Source organism: Osmia lignaria, chromosome 8, assembly GCF_051020975.1.
Source record: "Osmia lignaria lignaria isolate PbOS001 chromosome 8, iyOsmLign1, whole genome shotgun sequence".
NCBI lineage: Eukaryota > Metazoa > Arthropoda > Insecta > Hymenoptera > Megachilidae > Osmia > Osmia lignaria.
In genome coordinates, this window is record NC_135039.1 from 14,329,652 (window position 1) to 14,351,601 (window position 21,950).

Sequence of the window (21,950 nt, forward strand, 5' to 3'; positions counted from 1 at the left end):
GAAAATGTTTCCTAAAATTTCGAAAGAATAAAATATTAAAAATTCAGATTTTCATTGCAAAATAAGAATAAAAAAGAAGAAAATGATAAATAACGAGGAAGAATGAAGGACCACGAGTGAAATCAGTATACAAAATATAATTGGTCGGTAAACATAATACAATATCGAAGATATCAATCAAATCACAAGGCAGCTATAAAGGTAATATAACGCTACGATCACAAATAAGACAGCAGTGAACGCTGGATAAAATTAATCTCGTAACTGAAAGAAAATGGGAACAGATCCTATTCGATATTCCAGTATCTTTGCGACGATATAAAGTCAACGATCGTTAGCAACCATGAAAATACCGATCCAACGAAAACGCTCTTCGTTAGTGATCGTGAATATTCATGCGATACAGATCGATCCGGTCTATCGAAAACTGAAACCGCTAGAAAGCCGGAATCATCCGGCACTTTCCTCGATCTCGTTTACAGTGTGAACCTTCCTTGACTGTATATTTCCGTTTTTCTTGCTTTCCCTTTGAAGCAGTTTAACCCTTCACAATATGATCTTATTTAGCAATACAATGTTCTAGGAATTTTAATAATATCGTTTCAAGACACTTGGGCCGCATTTTGGCGGTATAGGTGGCGCTAGTAGCGCCAACCCGATGACATTACTAACTTCTGAATGCTATATTTTTAAATATTTTGATGAAATTTAAATAGTTTATTAATTTGCCTAATATGGGTGCACGATATTGAATCAAATTATTAAAAGTATAGCCTCGAGAAGATTAATTGTTCACGCGAATGAAAGTAGACCCGGTTCTCATTCATTATCTGTTATTTATTCGTGAATATCAAACATTTGCTGGGCCCACAATGGTGACCAAGATAGCCGAGGCCCCATGGTGTGGATTCGCACGTTGATACACAGCAGGGAGATCAAAAAACGGACTGACTTCCGGGGAGCAAATTAGAGAGCCTACAATAGAGCGCGGACCATCGCGAGTAGAGTGAACTTTCGATTTTGCAATGGTGCGCTCTTTTTTCATGCATGCTGCGTCAACTAATTGAAATTTATCGAGGCGCGATCGATTTGGCAAGAAACTTGGAAACACTGTCAGTGTACTGGTTCTATATTCTTTATCCGTTGGCTAGAAAAATAGTGACTCTGTCTGGCGTTTAGAAAATACAAGGGTGGCTCTCGACAATCACAGTGTTTCCTGCTTTCGTAAGTTGGAACGATGCTATGCAGAAAGGAATCTCGACTGAATCATGCTTAGTAAAAGGATTGTGAAGTTAAACCTTGCTCTTGCAAGGAATTCCAATAATGATCTCTCGTGTAACCGTGAGACCTGTGATTTTGGACTTTGTTAAAATTAATCAGCATTTCTTGAAAAATCAAGATAATTATTATGGCGATTGTTTCTCCAATGATTCAGTGGAAAATATATATTTATAGTACAGCATCTGGAAATACTGTGTTGTTTTATCCCCACCATGTCGATGCCACGCCCCCAAGGGGCGTTCCTAACCTATCTAATACTACAGCGCCCTCTGACCGCGCGAATTCAAACAAATAATTGCAACAAAGTGCTGCTTTTGTTCCTTTCTGCATAAAATAACGCTCTCTGTCTCGAAAGTTAAGCGAAACAATTGAAGCACGCGATCCAATTACGCTCGAAATCGTTTCTGGCCACGCGATCGAGCGGAAATAAACGTAGTAAAGAAAGAAATAAGCTTAACTCAGTCACTGAAACGGCTATGTACACTCTTGGACACACGATTGCCATCTACAGTCATCTATCCCTAAAGAAAGGACAACAGAGAAAAGGAAAGTTCTCTGTTCTTCTCTTTTCTATCTCTACCTCTGAACGGTACTGCCTAGAGCCTTTAGCAACGCATATCACAGTTACAAAAATTCAACGTTTTGTCGCGCAACATTTTCTTATCCGGGTGTAATCGAATCGTGTTTTTACGAAGAATTCGAGGCTTTCGTCAGCCGGCGTTGCGTCGCGTTTCGTTGGAAAACAATCATGATCGATCGTGCTCTGAAACATTTAAGGCTGCAATTATGCCAGCTCAGATATTGTTTTTGCTTGGCTGAGCTGGCTTTGAACAATAGCAACGCAACTCGTACCGACGAAACGTAGGTTATGTGGAGTTGTGCCTGCTGGAAGCTCCACCGTGTCGCTAGTGTCGTTCGTTGAATTTGAATTTGAAGCCTTCGCGTCAAAAAATGGAGATTAAAATAAAGAACATTTTTATCATTTGTGCAGTAATTAAATTCGTGTCTCGTAACTGACCACACTGTCGATTTCTATTCTCCTACTTCGCATAAAAAATTTACGAGTACTTTCACGGTGATACTGTCATGAATATGTATGAAACACATAAGAGAAGACTTCTCTTTTACATGGAATTCCAGAAGGCTGAACGGAACACAGTGACCCGTTTCACTTCCGGTCACGTACCTTCAATTATAAACAGTTCACTGACGCGAAGAACTTCAGCTCTCAACTATTGGACGAAAATGTATCATTTGTTACAATTATTTTGTTCATTTGTGGTATACGATGAAAAAATTTAGGAAGACGTACAAAAATTTCATCAATGGAAAAAATTGTTATGATATTCAATGAAATGCAGGGTGTTTCAGAAAGTGGTCCCACATTTTAATTGGCAGCCATCTTTATCAAACACCCTGGACTTCTCAAAATTATATTTCTTGAAGAAATCCTTTTATTTTCACCACAAATGAACAGAGGTGTTCACTGAATAGAAATCCTACTAAAAAACATTTTCTCAAAAATTTCAATGAAAACTACTTTCAAAATCTAATTATCATGCCAGCCTTTGTATGGATAACCAAGTACCCACTGAATGAATATTTAAAGAACATAATTATTAATAAATAAATGGATAGCCGGTTGCCCATACAAAGATTAACAAATCGATGTCAAGAAAAGCAAACAGAAACACTCTTTCGACAATAACTCATAAGAATATTGTCAAAAAAAACTTCAGTCATCTCTTTATCGAAAAACTGTCCGCTTCGATGTCGAGCAGTTACACGCTGGCACAAAAGCAACGTCCAAGACGATTCGCTACGGAAGTGCGCATATCTTTTTCTTTTTTTCTGGAATGCAATTAGTGTTTCTCGATCATCGTACAATTTTTCCAAGTTTTTCAAATATCCGATCAAAGAGACGCTTGTCTAACTCTATGCCTGTAGCCCGTAGCTTCGTGCTTACGCGTGAACGGCTATCGTTTATAAATATACATTACGTTTAACACAGTATATATATCGCTACAGTTATTTTACACTATTTTCAAGTAATGGTTTCGTGACGGGTAGCATTGAGTCTGTCTTCATCTGACCTGGTCTAGCAAGACGGAGGCCGCTAAATCTACGTCGTATTCAGTCTGCTTCAGAGCACCCTCGCACTGCTGTCTGTCTGCCAAGCCTAATCTGAAATTGCAATGGTTTCAATTATATAATGATTTTTAACATCATTCAGTTTATTGCACACTTCAATGATTTCAACTAAGAAAAAATCCTTGCAGTATCTATTTAACAGTCGTGTGTATACAGCATTTAGTACATGACGAAATTTTACCAACTTCACGCAACTGTAAATAGAAACGGGCGAAAACTCACGAAAAGAAAGTGAATGGAATGTTAAATAAGCTGTGAACACGATGTGCTACATGTACAGCTATAAATTTAGAAAATTGCAATCTTTTTTAATTAGAAGTATCGAAAGGATGAGAGCTAAAATGGACCAAATACCATTGGTGTACACTAATTTTAAGTTTGGTCATACCCATCCTTAGTGTACATCATTTTGATCAAAATGTGTCCTGTTCGAACTCGTCACTACCTGGACCCCCAATCTCGCTGTTAAAAGGCAGAGCAAACGGTTCAAATGTACCTGAAAAGGGACTCTACTTTGGCCTGCCTGTCCTTCAGGATCTGTTTGGCTGCCTGATTAGTGTCCCACCCAGTGGCCTGCAGAGCTGTGAGTATTTCCTGTTGCGACGCGTCGGTCGCCTCTCGTTGCACCTTCATCACTTTGTTTGCACGGAACTCGTCGTTGAGGGACATCACCAGCTGCTGTGATGCGGCCGTCAGAGGGGGGCTCACGCCGGAGGGGTACGCGGATGCGGAGGGGGCTAATTGAGTATTAACGACCGTCTCGTTCATCTGAGGAGGCAGAACTCGCGTTACGGAAGTCTGTGGCGTCACGGCGCCCTCTTGAGGTACGTTCGTGTGCGTTAGTTGTAATAGATTGGAATTAGTCGCCAGATTACTCGCTAAATTGGACTTGGCCGCGACACTGTGGATCTGCACCAGTCCGTTTTGGACAGACTTCATGGGACTCCAGGCTGGCGGAGGAGGATTGTACACGGGAGGTTGTTTCAGGTGGGGGCTGAAGTCGCAGAGATGACTCTGGACCGACAGATTCCTTGCCGGGCCAGAACGGACCTGAGAGGAGCCGGCCGTCCCCTCCGGATGGTGATTATGACTTAGGTTACTTGTGGAGTTGGAAGCGGACGAACCACTCGCAGCATAGTGGTTCCTGAGGATATTCTGTTGGACAGTCTTATTGTATAAAGTATTGAACTCGTTCTGGGACAGTTGCTCCAGGTTTGGCACTGTCTGTTTCAGCTCTGCGTACACTTGTTCCGAGAACACCATAGTGGCGGGCTTTGGGACGACGTTGCTGGAGTGTGCTTGCTGGAGATCGTTCTGGATCTGAGTTATCCCGTGGGTCGTACTGGACAGAGGAAGATTCTGAATGTGGACAGCCTGACTAGCCGTGGGTAACGAATTCTGTCCGTGGTTGAAGTTCGTCTTGGACACGTTGCACTGGTTACTTAAGTTACTGGGCGCGATTTGTAATAGGTTCAAGTTCGCCTGAGTATTACCATAGGTGCTGTGCTGGGATGTCTGTGCCTGCTGCCAAATCTGACCGACCATTTGCTCGGTACTCGTCTCTAAGACTCGTTGCTGGTCAGCAGGCTGTATGCGAGGTTGTTGAATGTTCGAAGTCTTAGACTGCCAGGAGTTTTGCACCTTGCTAGGCAGGTTGTTGCTTCTGTAATCGATTTGAGGAGACTTGGGCTTCGCAGACTGAGGTGGAGGTCTCAACGCCGGAATCGTATTCTCTTGCAACTTATTCACAGAAGAGTAAGAGTCAGAAGATTCTGGATTCTGCTGACTTGCGTTCATATTCTTGCTCGCCTCTTTCTCGCCCAGGTGCTTTTCCAATTCGGCTAGAAAAGCTGGGTCTAGTTTCTTGGGAGAAACGTTGCACGCGTTGATGGTCAGCTCGCTCAGAGTTTGTGCTAGGTCGTGGTTCGATTTTGGCTTTACAGGACTCTCGTTGGGAGCGACAGGCGGAGGGGGAGGTACTTCAGTATTCGGCACATTGCGGCTAGTTACATTTACATACGTCTGTGACTCTGTTTGCATATCCTCTGGCCAATTCGACCAATTCGCCATGGGAGGACTAGGTTTGTCTATTTCGGTATAGTGATTCTGACTGTACGCGTTGTTCTCCTCAGAGTCGACGTTCACGTTTAAATTAATACTGTCATTTCTGTTCTCCTTACTCAAGTTTATAGAATAATGATTCACGTCTGACCCAGATTCTGGAGCGAAGTAATTCGCGCTGCTCTGGCTGCCACTGGCGTCTTGATTCTGTACACTCCCATACGTCTGAGTCTTGAAGTATCGACTGCTGACATCTGATGGAACGTGGCTGTAGTATCTCGAGTGTGGAAGTTTCATGAATACCGAAGACGTGTCAAAAGGGTCCGAATAAGCAGGATCAACGTTCCCTGGGAAATTGGCGTAGGTCCGGGGATCGTCTTCCTGCCAATTCGTTTGTTGTCTTTCCATGTCGTCGATTGGTTCGTCAAGAATATTGACCACCCGCCGACAGGCAGTATCTGATTGTGCTACATTAGTGTTTACTATCTCTTCCGGAGATAAATCGATCAAACTACCCTCTTGGCTGCTGCTCGGAGCCGAGGTGTTCGTCGACTTCACAGGACTAGCTCGTATATCGTTCTGAAGTTTCGTATAATTGAACTGCTTTCTCGATCGCGGTGTGCCGCAGGAAAATTTCTTTTTCAAGTGACTGTCTGGCGCTGTCGCCACCCCCACGATGTCGGGAGGTTCCATAGGATTCCGCAAGTACACATCGTCTATGTAAATAGGGCTGCCCCAACTTTTGCCGAAGGGAGCACCGTGACCCGTATGAATAAAAGAATTTTCTAGCGGTTTACTGATGTCCTCCGGTTGCTTACGCCTCATAGGATCGACTAAGCAACGGGGGAAGGGTCCAATTTGGAAAGTTCGTTGATTCTGACCCTTCCACCAGTAATTCTCTGGTCGACCGTCCAAGATGACTATCTGATCACCTTGTTCGATGGTCATTTTATCAGTTTCCTCGAAATGATTTACCGCTTTCATTACAGCCGGGACCATCCCAGTCAGGGACGTCCGTAGAGATGCGAAAGTCGGTCTCTCCGATGGTTCGCGGGCCCAACAGCGCAGCATCAGTTGGTACATTACTGGTGGCGTTGCTTCTGGTTCGTGCAATCGTTCTCCTTCTCTGTCGATCTTCCGCAGGATTTCGGACCCATTCAAACCCACCCATGGCTCCTCGCCAAAGGTAAGCATCTCCCACAACGTGACACCGAACATCCAGACATCCGATGCGTGGCTGAATTGACGGGCTTTCAGGGATTCTGGGGCACACCAAGGAAACGGCACTTTCTTGTGTTCAGTCATCACGTAACAATCTTCCTGTTGAGGCAGTGCCCTCATTAGGCCGAAGTCACCGATCTTCACTTTATCCACTGTACTTAGGAGAACGTTTCTGCAGGCCAAGTCGCGATGCAAGAAACGTTTTGCTTCCAAGTAAGCCATCCCAGTGGCCACTTGTAAAGCGTAATTGCAGATGGTTAATACTGAAATCCGACCACCCTGTTTCCGCAGGTAGTCTAATAGTGCTCCAAGAGGCGCGAGTTCTGTCACCATCATCATTGGCTGTGACAACACCACTCCGTACAATCTAAAAACAATAATTGAACGTGTTAGTGAAAATTATTGGAAAAGGTTTAACTTAATCGATTTGCGCCGTTTTTAACAGCTGTACCGAATGAGATTGTGATGGTCCAGTGTGTGCATTGCTTGGACCTCAGAAACAAAGTCTTCTATGACGCTTGGCTGTGTCAAAGCATCTGCTTTAAGAACCTTCACTGCAACTGGTAACACTCTACCAGAAGGAGAGGTCCACTCTCCCTTTCTAACAACACCGAAACTGCCATCGCCCAGTTTTATCGATAGCATCACATCCTTGTCCTGAATCAGACATGTTAACACAGAGGAACCTTCAACCGGTTGAGAAGATCTTTTATTACTTTTGGTACTGCTACCAGGTCTAATCTTAGTCATTAAGCTTTTCTTCCATTGTGTGGTCCTCTTTTTCTTAACAGCATCCAATAAGCGTCTGATGCCTGGCTTTCCTAGACCTATCTTTTCAAGGTCCTCTGACTGCACATAGTCAAAATGGTGCAGTCTAGTAACCTGCAGATCATCCCTTATCCTGGTGAAGAACTGAGAGAGCTGAACATCGTGCAATAGTTCTTGCAGCCATTCGGTTCCCTCATCATCTGCCATATTCAATTGTTCTAATATCCTAAAAAAAGTTCATATTTTAAATTGCAGAATAAATACAATTAACATAAATAATTACCAACAATTAGTTCTTGGATATCTAGGGATAGAAGAAAACAAAATAAAAGAAAGAATAATTTATTTATTTAGATATTACAGTAGTAAAGGAGGTGGGTGTTATTAATACAAGGAAACAACTTTCATACAATTTCAACTCTCTTTATTTTTGTATTCAAACAATTAGTACCAAAGCCATTGCCCGAGCATATGAAATGGAATAGATACATTTATCATTCATTCTCGTCTCCCCTTGAACAGGAAATGAAATAATGTTTAACTCTGAGTGGAAGCACTGTTGGCGCATGCCATGCCATGCATTGCTTCATGACTACAAACAGAAAAAAACACTGTGCAATATAAATTGCACGTACACCAAGTATTCGGTACAAATACTTGTACACCATTGCACTTTGCAGCCAGATAGGAAAGAATGTGCAACATGCAATCACTGCATATACCCTGTGTTCATAAAAAAATGATTGAACAAAGCACTCAATCATTCATTAACGATAGAAGAACACGATATACAATCGTGGACTTGGAAAAAAAGAAAGTATAGGAGGAAAAATCTTCGTGAAGGACACGAACCCAATCACCGAGCAGATAAAAAAAAAATTAATCAAAGCAAAGCCAACACTCGTCTCGGGTCAACCGTTAAGGTTATCGCCTTGAACGATAAAACCGTCGAAAGGGAAACCATTTAAGTAAAAGGGAGGTCCTGACGAGGTGGAAACATCGATTACCTTTTAACGAGAAAAACCAGCCTCGAGAAAAGTTACGTTTCCATTCCGTCGGCGTGCGTGATCGTCGCTATGGGAATCCGTGTGTTTACGGTCTCGATGAGTAGACAACAAGAGGAAACACTATATGAAAATCAACGAAGGCGACGATGAAATTCGAGTAGAATCATCGCCACTCGAGGAGTCTTGACATTTCTTTTTTTTTTCTCGTCCTTTTCACTTCCTTGTTCGTCTGTTACTTTGCGAGTTAAGAGCAGACGGGACGCGCACGAGAAAAAGGATGCTCAAAAGGAGGAGTAGCAGACAGAGGATTCGCAACAATGTTCTTTTCATTGGATTTCCAACCGAACGGCGTCCGACAGACTTTCACCGTACGAATTTCTCACGCAACGCATTGTTATGCACCCGACAACGGAGAGTTTTAACCTAAAACGGGTTCGCGCTTTTCGACCCTTCTCAAATAAATCCGATCGGACGCGCCTCGTTCGCTGCTTCGAAACGCGTCCACCACATTTTCGTCGGCTTTTTGAAACTTCACACGACCAACACGAAACGCCAATCCGTCCGACGATACACAAATTCGCCTACTGCCACGGACTTATGCACGGTTGAAACTTGATACTGTTCGTGTAGATGGCGCTACCTTGCAGATTGCAGAAATCAATCCGTAAATTGCAACGAAACGTTTACTGCTTTAATAATGAGTTCTTGAGAGATTTGACGAATAGTTTTGTTGTCTGAAGAATTAAAAGATGTTTGGAGGTATGTTTGAGTATTTGGGATGGATTTAGTTTGAGTATATTGAAGATTTTTGTGATTAAGAAAAAGTAACTAGATGGAAGAGCATTGGAAGGACGAAAGGACGCGGGAATGTTTAAATATTGTAATTTAATTGAGAGATATTTAATATTAATTTTAAGTAATTTCTTTTTATAGTTGTTAATGTAAAGTATCATGATACAGATGTGATGTTGAATGTTTGTAATTGGAGTTTCTTTGAGGTTGGTGGGATTATGAAAACGTTCCTAGTGTAGGGCTTTATCACTATGGTTAAGGACCAAAGATCGCGGGAATTTTAAACGTTCTTTACTGAATGCATCATGTCGTAAATACATAAAAATAAAAGAAACTTTAAATGAAGGTTTTTATAAATGATATAATTACTAAGTAAGTAAAATAAGGAAATTAGAAAATATGATTCGAAGAAGTATACACGTTTTATTATTAACACAACCATCAACGAAATTCACTGGTGCATCCGCAGTTTCGCTTTCGATACAATTTCAATTGCATCTTCGACCCGCAGATCCAGTATACGAGCTGTGAATGACAAGGACGATAATTATATAGCTGATGATTATCGTTATTGTGTCACCCACATCGCTCGTGTGTACTCCTTCTCTCTCTGTTTGCATTTTAATACTTTCGTTCGGCCGCCTTTTGTGCACGATAATGAATTCGATTCGCGTCCCACGGTTGCGTCACGCCTGTTCAATAATTCAGAGACGGGTTGCAAATTTGTTGCACCATTTAAGAAAACGTCTCGACTCCGATGCACACGCGTTTCGCTGTATGCAAAATGAAGTCAAGTGAATACATTACCGTCGACTGGTACAGTTCTTTAGCTTGCTTAACCTGATTTTCTTTTCGATCATAATGGGAGTAATTCAGAAACTTTTTATTTCATAATTTATGCAACTCAAACAGCGCAGCCGGGTCATTTGTGACATATGTATAACTAATTGTCAAAAATTTATGGGGTGCTTTCGACTAAAATTAAATACTCCAATTTTTAAACAAAAAATTGTTTCATATTGGAAAATAACATCTAAAGGAATAATTAAAAAAAACACTGACTGAGCCGAGATAACTTTTTTAAAATTCAAATTACATTTAATAAAATGGTTGAATTTATTGAACTGTTAATGATTAAAAGATTAGTAAATTGCATGCGTGATTTTTCAAGATTACTATAATGATGTGAATTTATTATGACAGCGCATGCTTGGTATCGACTTGTAGCAGCAACTGCTTTCGTGAAACGCAGTCATAACCGCAGCAGCAACAGCAACAGAAAATGACCATTAATGGAAAAGAAATTAAAAGTAAGGGTGTCAACAAAATTCAGATCTTCAATGCATAATTCATTATTTCACACTGAATATATATCTTTTTTTTTTCAAGATAAAATTATAATTGAAAATTTTTTAAGGGTGAAAATCATCCTGGGGATTACAAAATTATTTTCAAAAATAATAAATAAAAAAACTTGTCCATTTACGATTTTAATTAACTGAACGCGAATTGTTAATTAGTTGTATACTGCCAAAATCAAATACAATAAAGTTACATACCCCTAATTAGCACGAACTCTCTAAATAGTTTCATTAGTGCTGAAAAAAAAATTTTCGGTCACCCTAAAAGGGAAAATAAAATTTCGCAACTTGAAAGAAACTCTCTACACTCGATGGTCATTTGAAAAGGGTGCTAAATGGTCAAGAAAATAAAAAATAAAAAGGGGGAAAAAGTGCGCTGACGCGTCGAGTTCGCTCAAGGAGCGCAGCCGCGCCGAAATTTCCTCGCCAGTCCAGCATTGACCGTCGTACGTGTTCGCGTTTTTTTAATCTGCTTTTTCCAGTGGAAAAAACTCTGCATTGACATAGAAGAATAAACATTGACGCAATTTTTATGAACAAAAGAATTTCCAATTAATAACAATTTTCAAATCTAATCTTAAAACCTTTTTCTATTTTTTTATTTTATTCTTACATTCTAAATAGGTAATTTTTAACAAATAAAATGTATGTAAATGTAAATATTGCTGTGTTTCTTTTGTGATTATCATTTAACTATTATGTAAATTTTAGTTCCATGAATTTCAATGAAGAGTTCCTGCTAAAATTACAAACTTCAGTGGTGATGTTTGTTTAAACAACATTGAATAGCGAGGAACATTTGTAGAAATGCATTTGTGATAATCGTGTAAACAATAGAGGGATGATTGCGAGGGTGGTATGTGCCACCCTTTAGCTACGAGTGGTGAATTTTGAGTATTTTTCGACGTTTCTGGATTCACAATTCAACAATTGGAGAGGTAATAATATACTGGTAGTGTAATTTATTGATTATAAAGTTGGAAAAAGTATTTTTCCTTAAAATTGCTATTTTAATCTCAAAATCATTTTTTTCTCATTTTTGCAAATAACCAAATTTTCAACCCACTATGGTTCTTATTTATAAAATATTTTTTTGAAATCAAAATTTCTGTTCTCACTTAACCCCTTTGTTTTGTCATTGCAAAGCGCACAAATGATCATCAATAACGTAGTATGTATGATCAACCGCTTGTTGCATGCACTTCAAGTAAATAAGTGCCTCTAAATCTCTCTCGTTTCAACCATATATAACACAGTACACACCCTATAATGGTGTTAGAATGATAACCAGAGGGATAAATATTATTAACAAATTTATTATTGAATTTTAAACTCAATATGTTAAACTAAAAAGACTTGGATTAAGTTATGTTAAGGCTTTTTATAGTAATATTACAAAAGGGTGATTTTCTACAAAATTCTAACAAAAAAAAATAATTGTAAGAAATATAATAATTTACGAAATTTCAATTTTAAAAAGGGGTGTAATTCTTAATCAAGTTACGTTTTTAATTTGGAAAGAGGGAGAACAATTAATGCTTCAATTGTACCATAATGTTTTAAGGGGTGCGAAATTCTGTAGGATCTCATGCGAGCTACTCGGTATCACATAAATTGATATAAACGAAAGATATTAATAGAGAAACCAAGACATCGATCGATGCTTAGGCTGCACAGGGAACGCTTCCACCATCGACTTTGAATACTTGTCTTAAGATTAATTAACACTTGCCTGCAAAAAATAAACTTATTTAAAAAAAAAAGGTTCAAAGAATCATTAAATTTAGGAATTTTACCTTTCAAGCCACCAAATAAAACAATTAAAAAATTAAATGAAGTGCCTACAGGGTGATTCAAAAGTCACTTAAACATTTTAAAATTGTAACATTTAAAAATCTATAACAAAATAATATAACTTTTCACGAACCAGTTTGCTGTTTCTTCTACAATCTATTGACACTGGAGATGGATATTTCTTTTAGATATCAAAGGGATCTGACAGGTAGAAAATGACCCGGGCTACGGCAAGAGAGGGGGGTTGGAATGTAGAGGAGGGTGAATTTGTGGAGCAAGCGAACGATGATGTCGATGCACGCACCCTTCTGCCCAACGAACCGTGTCACCCCAGGTAAAATGTATCTATTAACACTCGAGAAACACTGAACCCAGGTTACATAAACATGATTCAAAAAATTGATAAAAAAAATTCACCACTCTTTATAGATAAATCCCATCAAAGTGTTAATAAGGTGCTTCATTTCTTCTGGAATTATCCTTATGAATAACAAGAGTCATCAAGCAAAAACTCCCTCAGAAATTTGAACAAAGGGGATGCTGTACCGGAAATCCTCCCTCTGTCGGGTTGGCACCCGTTGTAAACAAAATCGAGGGTTGCCCGAAGGGTGAGGAACGCCAGTGGAGGGGACAGGGACACCGGAGGTGGTGCGAGACTGCGAGGTGTCCGTGGCACTCGTCAGTAGCACGGCGGTCACAGATCCTTTCGGAACTAAAAAGCTGCCTGATCAACACCTCGTTCTTCAACATTCATTTCAAATCATCGTGAACTATCTGTGAACAACTTCTCATCAACGGCATTCAATAAAATCATATTTCAAAAGAGACCTCCCCTGTGAATGCACAGGGACCAAACTGACGGACTTAAGAATCTTGTGCATCTGTGTGTCCCTTTATTTTGAATTACTTCCAAGTGACTGAGAAGCAGAAGAAAGTGAACCCAGAGATCTTTACAGTGAGAGATAATCTTTGAAGGGTTTCTGTGGTATAAGGATCGATCGATTATCGAGTAGACTGTGCCGGAGGTCCAAGGCTGATCGAGAGCAGCCGCGATGTCAACGTTACACCGGTCGTTGACACAGTTCCCGGGTTGAAATTCGGACGTGTCCTGTGCTTCAGTTTGTATTAAAGGACGAGAGAAGCTGAGGATCGAGGATGAAGGCTGAAGGTAACAACGGCTACCTCAGGGCCACCGTCATCACCGAGCAGAACGAGATCACCGGTACGGCCGGTCAGGAGACACCCGCTGCTAACACTCTTCAGGTAAGGAAATTAAAAATATTATTTAAATTAACACATTTTTCATCTTAAGTCATGTTTGGAAATTTAGGTCCTTAACGATTAGGAAAATTATTTAACCATAGGGCCTAGGAATTTATCTTCAAACGTTTGTAAATGATCTGTTTGAAGGTGACTTATGGTCCCCGCGGAAGCACCACGACCACGGTTCTTCAGCATCCGGGGAATAGTCGAAGGCCGATCGGCGGGATAACTCGGGCCACGTCCATCACCCGTAGACGAAGAGAACCAGCCAGTAGGCAGCAATTGCTTGGTGTTTTGGCCGTCACTCTTCTCGCCACTTGTCTCTTCATTCTTCTGTTGTTGGCGTTGAACACGAGCCGCGAATGCGTCCAGGAACCACGTATGTCGAATCAATGCTGAACGATACGGTTAACTCCCATAATCTAATTAATCAAACGGTCGGCGATGAGGGGCTTAAGCATGCTACAATGTGACTAGTATAGAGGCTAGGTGTTAGATCAGTGTTGCTTGCTGAGTGAATTGAGTTATCATAGGGAATTAGACTAGACTTGAATGCTTTTGAACTATGATGATACTAGTACTGAATTAGATTCTTAGATATACTAGTAGTTAAGTACTCAGACAGATACTAGGGTATACTAGGGGAAAATAAAACTAGTATGATACTAGGTATTAGAGATACTAGTGGAACTATGCAAATTAGTAGCAAATTAGTTGTCAAGTATTGGATACTCAATGCTACTACTTAAAATACTGATACTAGTTTCCAGAAAATTTTACGCGGGAAATTCAAACGTCGATCAAACAGCTGTTTACGCAATGCATTACTGATAGTTTTTAGGTTATGTTCAAACTGCAATTCTAGTTCAGAAACGAATTTCTTCGTCATGAAAGTTTCCCAATAGAGTTATTACACGCGAGGAGGAGCTTGTCCTCCTCTAAACTCGTTGTTGAACGCAGTAGTACAGAAAACTGGAAACTTTTACCGTAAAGTTTGGCCCGCTTTCGTGGCTACCGCATACAATCTTTCTTTTCCGGTGAGATCCTTCCAGGAGAGTTTAATTACAACTTTACAGGACACCGTGAAGAAAGTTACAGAAAACAGCTCGTCCTCGCGTGAAATTGCTCGGGGGAATATCATTCTTTTTGCAATTTAATCTCCGTTGCACGCCATTAAAGTTTCATTTCGCGCTCACCCGATTCTTCAACACTATGGACTCTTTCTGTCCATTTAAAATTCAGAATCTTAATAACAAAATAAGAATTCTGAAATTTTTAAACATGGCATTAATTTATATTCATTTATCGTTTGAATAAATTTGATGATCCTTCAAGGTCTATCTACGACAGAATCAGTTGCGTAACAAAGGGACCAAAATTGTGAAACTAGAAAGCCAAAATCATCGATCAATCGAATCGAATCGAGTCGAGGCTATCAAGTTCCTCTTGAAAAGGCCGACGTTACCTCACAACCATTGCCCATCATGGTATTAATCGTTCCACTGACGTCCACGAACGATCCATCAAAATTTCGAAACATTGCAATGATTTGATCATTTTGACTGCCATGGTCAATCATCCGGTCTATTTCAGCCATCAATTCCAAAAAATATATTGTTGATAGCATACAAAATTGGTTAAGAGAAATTGAAACATATGCAGGCCTGTGATGCATTTTAAGTGCACAAGTTTTTACTGAAGCCTTTTGAAAGAGGGTTTAATTAACGCAGGTCTGCAAACCATCAAACGATCCAAAGAAGTCATTGTGTCTCAATAATGACTTACATGCTTCTGTTCGAGCTAAAGAACATTTCGAACAGCTTTTTGCGATGATAAAATACTGTTTTATTCGCATACCGGATGTTTTGAACGCAGAAGCAATAAAGGCACATTATTGAAACAAAGAAACATTTTAGTGTCACGATGCATAACATCGTAGAACTATTGTATAACTTAACAATTTTTTAGTTGAAAAATAATTAACATTCTGTTTTATTTTTTAACAGGTCCAAATGTTTGTATGACAGAAGAATGCGTCAGAACAGGTATGAATTTTTAATTAACACCATTTAAAATGTTTTATGACAAATTTCAATTTCGTGATGAATTATTAAAAATTGTTGAAATCGTAATACCAATGGCGAATATTCGGAAATGGAATCGGATCAGAGGTGATTGGTAGCCGACGAGATTTGCGTTGCCCAACGTCGCGTGCCGCACACAAACACACCGACAGAAACACACATTCACACTCGTTAATCAGATTAACTATTCACCAGGGAATTGCCTGCTGACCGAACAGCCAGCTGACTGCAACTCGATTTTCGTTTCTCCACAAATTCCCTGACTCAAGTGCGGTTTAATCGTTGGAAACGCGATCGAACGTGTAACTTTACCTGATTATTTGTTTATCAATCTAAAATTCATAACTAGTTTTAGAGTAACGTTATTATGCGTTACAGATAATTTATCGGTGATCTAATTAATTGAGAGGACACGACGAACTTCGTTAAAACGTTTTCGCTCGATTAATCGGTGATATTAACCCTGGTGTAATTAATTGGCGGCTAAGGGACTATTTAATTATCCTTTCAGAACGATCATTTTATTTTATTTTTTTATTTTTAGTATCTCTATGTTATCGGTTCTGTCCTTTTACCTTGACTGAAGCTGAAATTCAATTTCCTGCCTGTGATAGCGCAATTTTACATTCTTGTATCAATATCAGTTTCAGAATTTAATATCAACATGTTTGTCGATACCCTTCTGGAAAAGTAGAGTTAGAAAATTCTGACGTGGCATGAAACATGAAACGTACATGAAACAATTATTAAATATTTTTTAGGAGCTCCCAGTCACCATCTGATAGTCACTCTATTCACTTTATAGTTATTCTACACTAACTCCCAGTCAATATACCTTGTAATTACTCTGAATTCATCTTATAGTCATCATCTGATCACTTTATTCACTTTATAGTCACTGCATCTCAGTAAGACTTAGGAACTCCAGACAATCCTGCAAAAACTCATTACTATAATCCAGAAGATTAAACTTCCACATAATTAAATTGAATTTCAGCTGCGAGTCTGCTGTCAGCGATGGACCGAACAGCAGCACCCTGCGTGAATTTCTTTCAATACGCTTGTGGCACTTGGAATCGTCTGCACGTGATACCAGAAGATCGAAGCTCGATCAGTACGTTCGAAGTGCTTGCGGATCAGCTACAGGTGATCCTGAAACGAGTCCTGGAGGAGCCACCTAACGATCAGGATAACAACGCCACCCTGAAGGCGAAGATGTTCTACAAATCTTGCATGGACATCCGTGGGTACACCGAATAATTAATTTAACTATGAAGTTGCTGGAAGGAAATCTTGGACTTCATTACAGAATACAAATGGTTGCTTAGAAAATATCTTCAATTTCTTGTTTTCGCAGCTCGGATCAGAGAGATCGGCGATGTCCCGCTGAAAAGGACGCTGGAATATCTGGGTGGATGGCCAGTGGTGGTTGGACCATCATGGAAACCTCCTCCGTATCCTGTCGAGGTCCTGTTGGGTAGACTTCGTGGCGAATACAACGAGGGAGTGTTGCTGGAGCAGTGGGTCGGTCCAGATGACAAGAACTCCTCGGCGAACATCCTCCAGGTGCGCCGGCAAAGTAAGGCCCCTTGGTCGACGACTGCATAATATAAAAAATCCGATTGGTCTCGCATATTTCACTATAGTCAGTTCACTATAAACTACTTTTACTTTTTTTAATCTGCATTTGGAGACGCTTTGCCTCGAATATGTACTGGGATAGGTACTGGTCCTTCCAGTGTTAATAGACAACAAATGAAGGAAATAAGAAACAGAGTTCGATTTTAATATTAAATATTGTTTAAATTTTTCGTAGCTGGACCAGATGCAACTGGCGTTACCTAGTAGAGATTACTATTTGAAGAAGAACAGCGAGGCTGAACTGAAAGCGTATCATCGTTACATGACGAGCGTTGCTGTGTTGCTTGGCGCTAACCCTAAAACCGCAGCCGAAGAGTTCGATGAAGTGATTAAGTTCGAGAAAAAGTTAGCTTACGTAAGAATATAATTAAAATCTTTAATTCTCTTATTATCATACGTTTTACGAGATTGTCACACAAAATTTCAGGCATCCTTACCCGAGGCGGACAGGCACGACACCTCCGCCATCTATCGAAAGTTGACGCTGCGGGAGTTGCAGCGAGAAATTCCGCAACTGCAATGGCGCGCGTATCTTCAGGAATTCATCAGTGCTCCGATCACCGAAGATGAACCAATTGTTGCATACGCGATGCCATATTTTATGCAGATGGGTCGTATCGTTCGAAGTACACATCGCAGGTGATGAGAAAACGTTAATTACAAAAAGAGAAATTTGGTCTATTAGAAATTTCGGGCTCATCATATTGCCATTGAAATTTTTATTTTTTATTATAGGACGTTGCATAATTACATACTTTGGAGATTAGTCATGTCGATCATGCCCCACATGATAGACGAATACCAGCAGAAGAGGGTCGAATTTAGAAAGATCCTGCTGGGGATATTGAGCGAGGGGAACAGGTGGTCCCAATGCGTCGATTGGACCAATAAGAAGCTTGGAATGGCTGTCGGTGCCCTCTTCATTCGAGACAATTTTAATCACGATAGCAAGGTTACTTTACATCCTCAAACTGATGGAGCTGACATGTTGGAAAATTTTTTCTAATCCTAATTTCTTTGGCGCCATTTTATCTTTAGGAAACAGCACTCGAGATGATCCGGACGATACGCGAGGCGTTTAATGAATTATTAGCAGAAAATCATTGGATGGACGATGAGACCAGAGCTGTGGCCAAGAGCAAGGCTGACTCTATGAATGAGAGAATCGGGTATCCTGAGTTCCTGAAGGATCCTGTTGAACTATCAAAGGAATATGTGGTGGTATGTAACTTGAGATCACCCAATCAATATTTTGAAGCACACTTACCTAGGGTCCTACTTTTGCTTCTGCAGTTGAACATAACCGAAAATCATTTCCTGGAAAACGTGTTAGCTGTGCTAAAGTACGACGCTTATCACAATCTACAGAAGCTAAGGAAGCCAGTTGATAAGAACAAATGGTCCACGGAGCCTGCTGTCGTGAATGCCTTCTATAATCCCAACAAGAACGATATCGGTAAGTAGGTTTCCATCTTTACCTACCTTCGAAACTCGTCTGACCATCATTGACGTCCAAATTGTTACAGTCTTTCCAGCCGGGATTCTCCAACCTCTTTTCTACTCCCAGCACTTCCCAAAATCATTGAATTATGGTGGAATCGGTGTAGTAATCGGTCACGAGATCACTCACGGTTTCGACGATAAAGGACGCCAGTTCGACAAGGATGGCAACATGATGCAATGGTGGAACGACGCCACCATAAGGGCATTTAGGCAGAGGGCCCAGTGTATCGTGGACCAGTACTCCAGATATAAATTGCAGGAGGTCGATTTGTATATTAATGGCAGGATGACCCAGGGGGAGAACATCGCTGATAATGGAGGGCTCAAGCAATCTTTTAGGGTGAGGCTAATTATGAATAATGATAGTATGCTTATTTTGGCAATCCTGGTACCAATGATACTGTTGTCATAATCAAGGCATACAAGAAGTGGGTGTCGATACATGGTGAGGAGCCCCTGCTGCCTGGTGTGAACCTCACCCATGATCAGCTGTTCTTTCTGAACTATGCTCAGATCTGGTGTGGTTCCATGAGACCAGAGGACGCGCTAACAAAAATACGAAGCAGTGTCCATTCACCAGGTCCTATTAGGGTCCTGGGACCTCTGTCCAACAGCGAGGACTTTGCCAGGGCCTACGACTGTCCCCCTGGCTCACCGATGAATCCAATCCACAAGTGCAGTGTTTGGTCAGTTGGCACCTTAGCCACTTAGTTACGTGTCCTTAACCTAACTGCTATTTCATCAATTTTTATAATTATTGTAGGTAATACTGAAGCCACTGAACGGTGGTAAAGACAGCATCATATCATCATAGGCTAACTAATTCAGCTCGTCTCCGACGTAAACCATGATAGAGCCACGAAAGACTTGTTTCATTTACTTGTGATCCATTATGATGTGGTTCCAGCAAAAGGAAACCTGAAATTCGAAAGGATTGTATTAGTGTGCGTGCGTGTGCGAGTCTGATCATGATGTCAAAAGTTACATGTTGTATATACAAGATTTTAATCGTGTATGCATAATCGTTTCTGTGTGCTTCAGCTCGTCGTGGACGAGTCTAATAAATTTTTCGATGAAAATAAGAGAAACTGGTATTTCTTTTCCCTCTTTCAAAATTACCAGACTTCGAAGAATTCTACATGTTCTTTGCAAGGTAGCAGTGGATGTGATTCGATGTTTAGTGATGACTGGATACAATAATAAAATGTTGAAGGCAGCAGTCGAGTATTTGTTGAAAGATTTATTCTATATTGGAACATATCATCCATACATAGCACGGTCAATACCGATCTCGCTTTTTTGTTTTCATGTAAAAAAGGTGGAAATAAAAATAATATACAACAGACAGAAGGGCTCTCCCTTTTTCTCTTTCTCTCACTTTGCGTTATATATCACTTTACCTTACTGACTACACGCATTTACACAAATGTTTATACAATATTATGTACAACATAAAGAATTGCAGCAAAAAGAAAGAAATTATCATTCCACCATGAATTGCCATAATCAAACGCTTAAATAATAATAACAGTACCAACCAATACACGTATACAGTGCATCGGTGAATAATCGAATTCTTTTTAATTAAATAACTAATAACAATTAAAAAATACCATCTATAATTTATGCAAACGAAAGAAAACTAAACGCTAAAATATTATTATACTCGAATTTCATTCGAATACATAGAATCTATTTTAACATTAACAAACTCGTAAGAAAAATAAATTAATTTGCATAATGAAAAGGAAGCTCGGAGTTAATAGGGTAGAAAGAAAAGAAATGAATCAGGAAAATAATTGCAATGTTAACTGTCGCGTGTTCAGTGAGAGAAAAGAAAGAAGAGAAAGAACATCAGTCGACGAAGTCGTCTCAATTAATTAACAAGATGGCTACCAGTAGTCTTCCGGTCTATGTACATGCAACGGGTGTTTTAATATCATTTATGTCTTTTAAAACCACTGAACTACAAGAAGATCTGTAAATGTTACTTTCATTTTACAAAAGGCAATAATTTATTAATTATTTCCAGAGAAATGATTTTACCTTTTCAAATTTGAAATTATTTTCAATTTAAAAAACCTTCAAACAATCCCTGAACCCATAAACAGAGCAATATTCCATGAATTGAATAAAATAAAAATTTCCAATTCTCTTGTGTACCTCCCTTATCGTGTTTTCTTCATCTCCAAAAAAATAGTCATCTCTTTAACAATTGTATTTCTCTCACTCTCTCTCTCGCTCTCGTTCTATCTATTAAACTACACCCTGATGCCCATACATCATAATCGATTATAGTGAATTTTTTATTGCGTCCACGAAGTTTGGATACGTCCTTCCGGCTATTTTTTTTTGTCTTCTTACTCCAGAAAAATATATATGTTTTTATATATGTTCCGTTATGTATACACATGTATATGCACAGTTTTATATACATAATAATAGATAAACATCTTCCTATCTTAAGTTTGCAAAAGAAAAAAGAGAAACAGAAAAATGAAACCTGGTTTTCATTTTAATCTCAACTTCACATAGAGATATGAGTATAATAAAATATATATATATTTATCGTGGGTAAAATCTTTGGAATTGCCAGCAATTTCGTTTTCTCCCTTCTATACATTCTTAGATACTACAGTTATGTCATTTTTAAGAAAAGAAAATCCACCTTTAACAAAAAGACAAATAAATTACAAAGTTTGTAAGACTGATTTGGATTATTGCTCTGTTCATGGTCACTAAATCAAAACAATAAATATCCTAATCAATACGAAATCATTTCTCTTCAGTATAGGGGCATACATAAAGTGGGCGGGCCCAAGGTAGGAGGATCTAAAGGGGGCGTGCCTAAAGTGGGCGGCTCCAAAGGATGCGAATCTAGTGAGTGGGTGAATACAGCGTGGGTGGATCCAGAAAGGGCGTTACCAGAAGATGCGATTTAGTGAGTGGACAAATATGGAGTAGGTGGACTTAGAATGAGCGGATACAGAGGAGGAGGGTGCAGAGTGGGCGGATCCAGAGGA

At 39.7% G+C, this 21,950-nt stretch overlaps 2 protein-coding genes across 4 annotated transcripts; one reads left to right on the forward strand and one right to left on the reverse strand.

Moving 5' to 3' along the window:
* Positions 1–119: 119 nt before the first annotated feature.
* Positions 120–9,116, reverse strand: Ack (activated Cdc42 kinase). Its single transcript, XM_034329013.2, has 4 exons — positions 8,490–9,116; positions 7,166–7,708; positions 3,929–7,081; positions 120–3,465 (listed from the first exon to the last, which is right to left on the reverse strand). Exons 2-4 carry the CDS (start codon positions 7,687–7,689, stop codon positions 3,366–3,368), a joined length of 3,777 nt encoding a protein of 1,258 aa, XP_034184904.2. The 5' UTR covers positions 7,690–7,708; positions 8,490–9,116; the 3' UTR covers positions 120–3,365.
* Positions 9,117–11,060: 1,944 nt separating this feature from the next.
* LOC117606569 (neprilysin-1) lies at positions 11,061–20,393 on the forward strand. Of its 3 annotated transcripts, none has more exons than XM_034329144.2 (16): positions 11,061–11,287; positions 11,354–11,580; positions 12,625–12,777; positions 12,866–13,699; positions 13,847–14,078; positions 15,706–15,744; positions 16,781–17,026; positions 17,141–17,349; positions 17,600–17,779; positions 17,852–18,063; positions 18,160–18,376; positions 18,463–18,645; positions 18,718–18,880; positions 18,951–19,267; positions 19,345–19,613; positions 19,691–20,393. In XM_034329144.2, the coding sequence occupies exons 4-16, from the start codon at positions 13,592–13,594 to the stop codon at positions 19,692–19,694; spliced, it is 2,379 nt and encodes a 792-aa protein (XP_034185035.2). In that variant the 5' UTR covers positions 11,061–11,287; positions 11,354–11,580; positions 12,625–12,777; positions 12,866–13,591; the 3' UTR covers positions 19,695–20,393. The 3 variants fall into 3 exon arrangements, with proteins under 3 accessions (XP_034185035.2, XP_034185034.2, XP_034185036.2); XM_034329143.2 differs by having other exon boundaries at positions 11,061–11,266; XM_034329145.2 differs by having other exon boundaries at positions 11,061–11,266; positions 12,625–12,770.
* Positions 20,394–21,950: the final 1,557 nt, after the last annotated feature.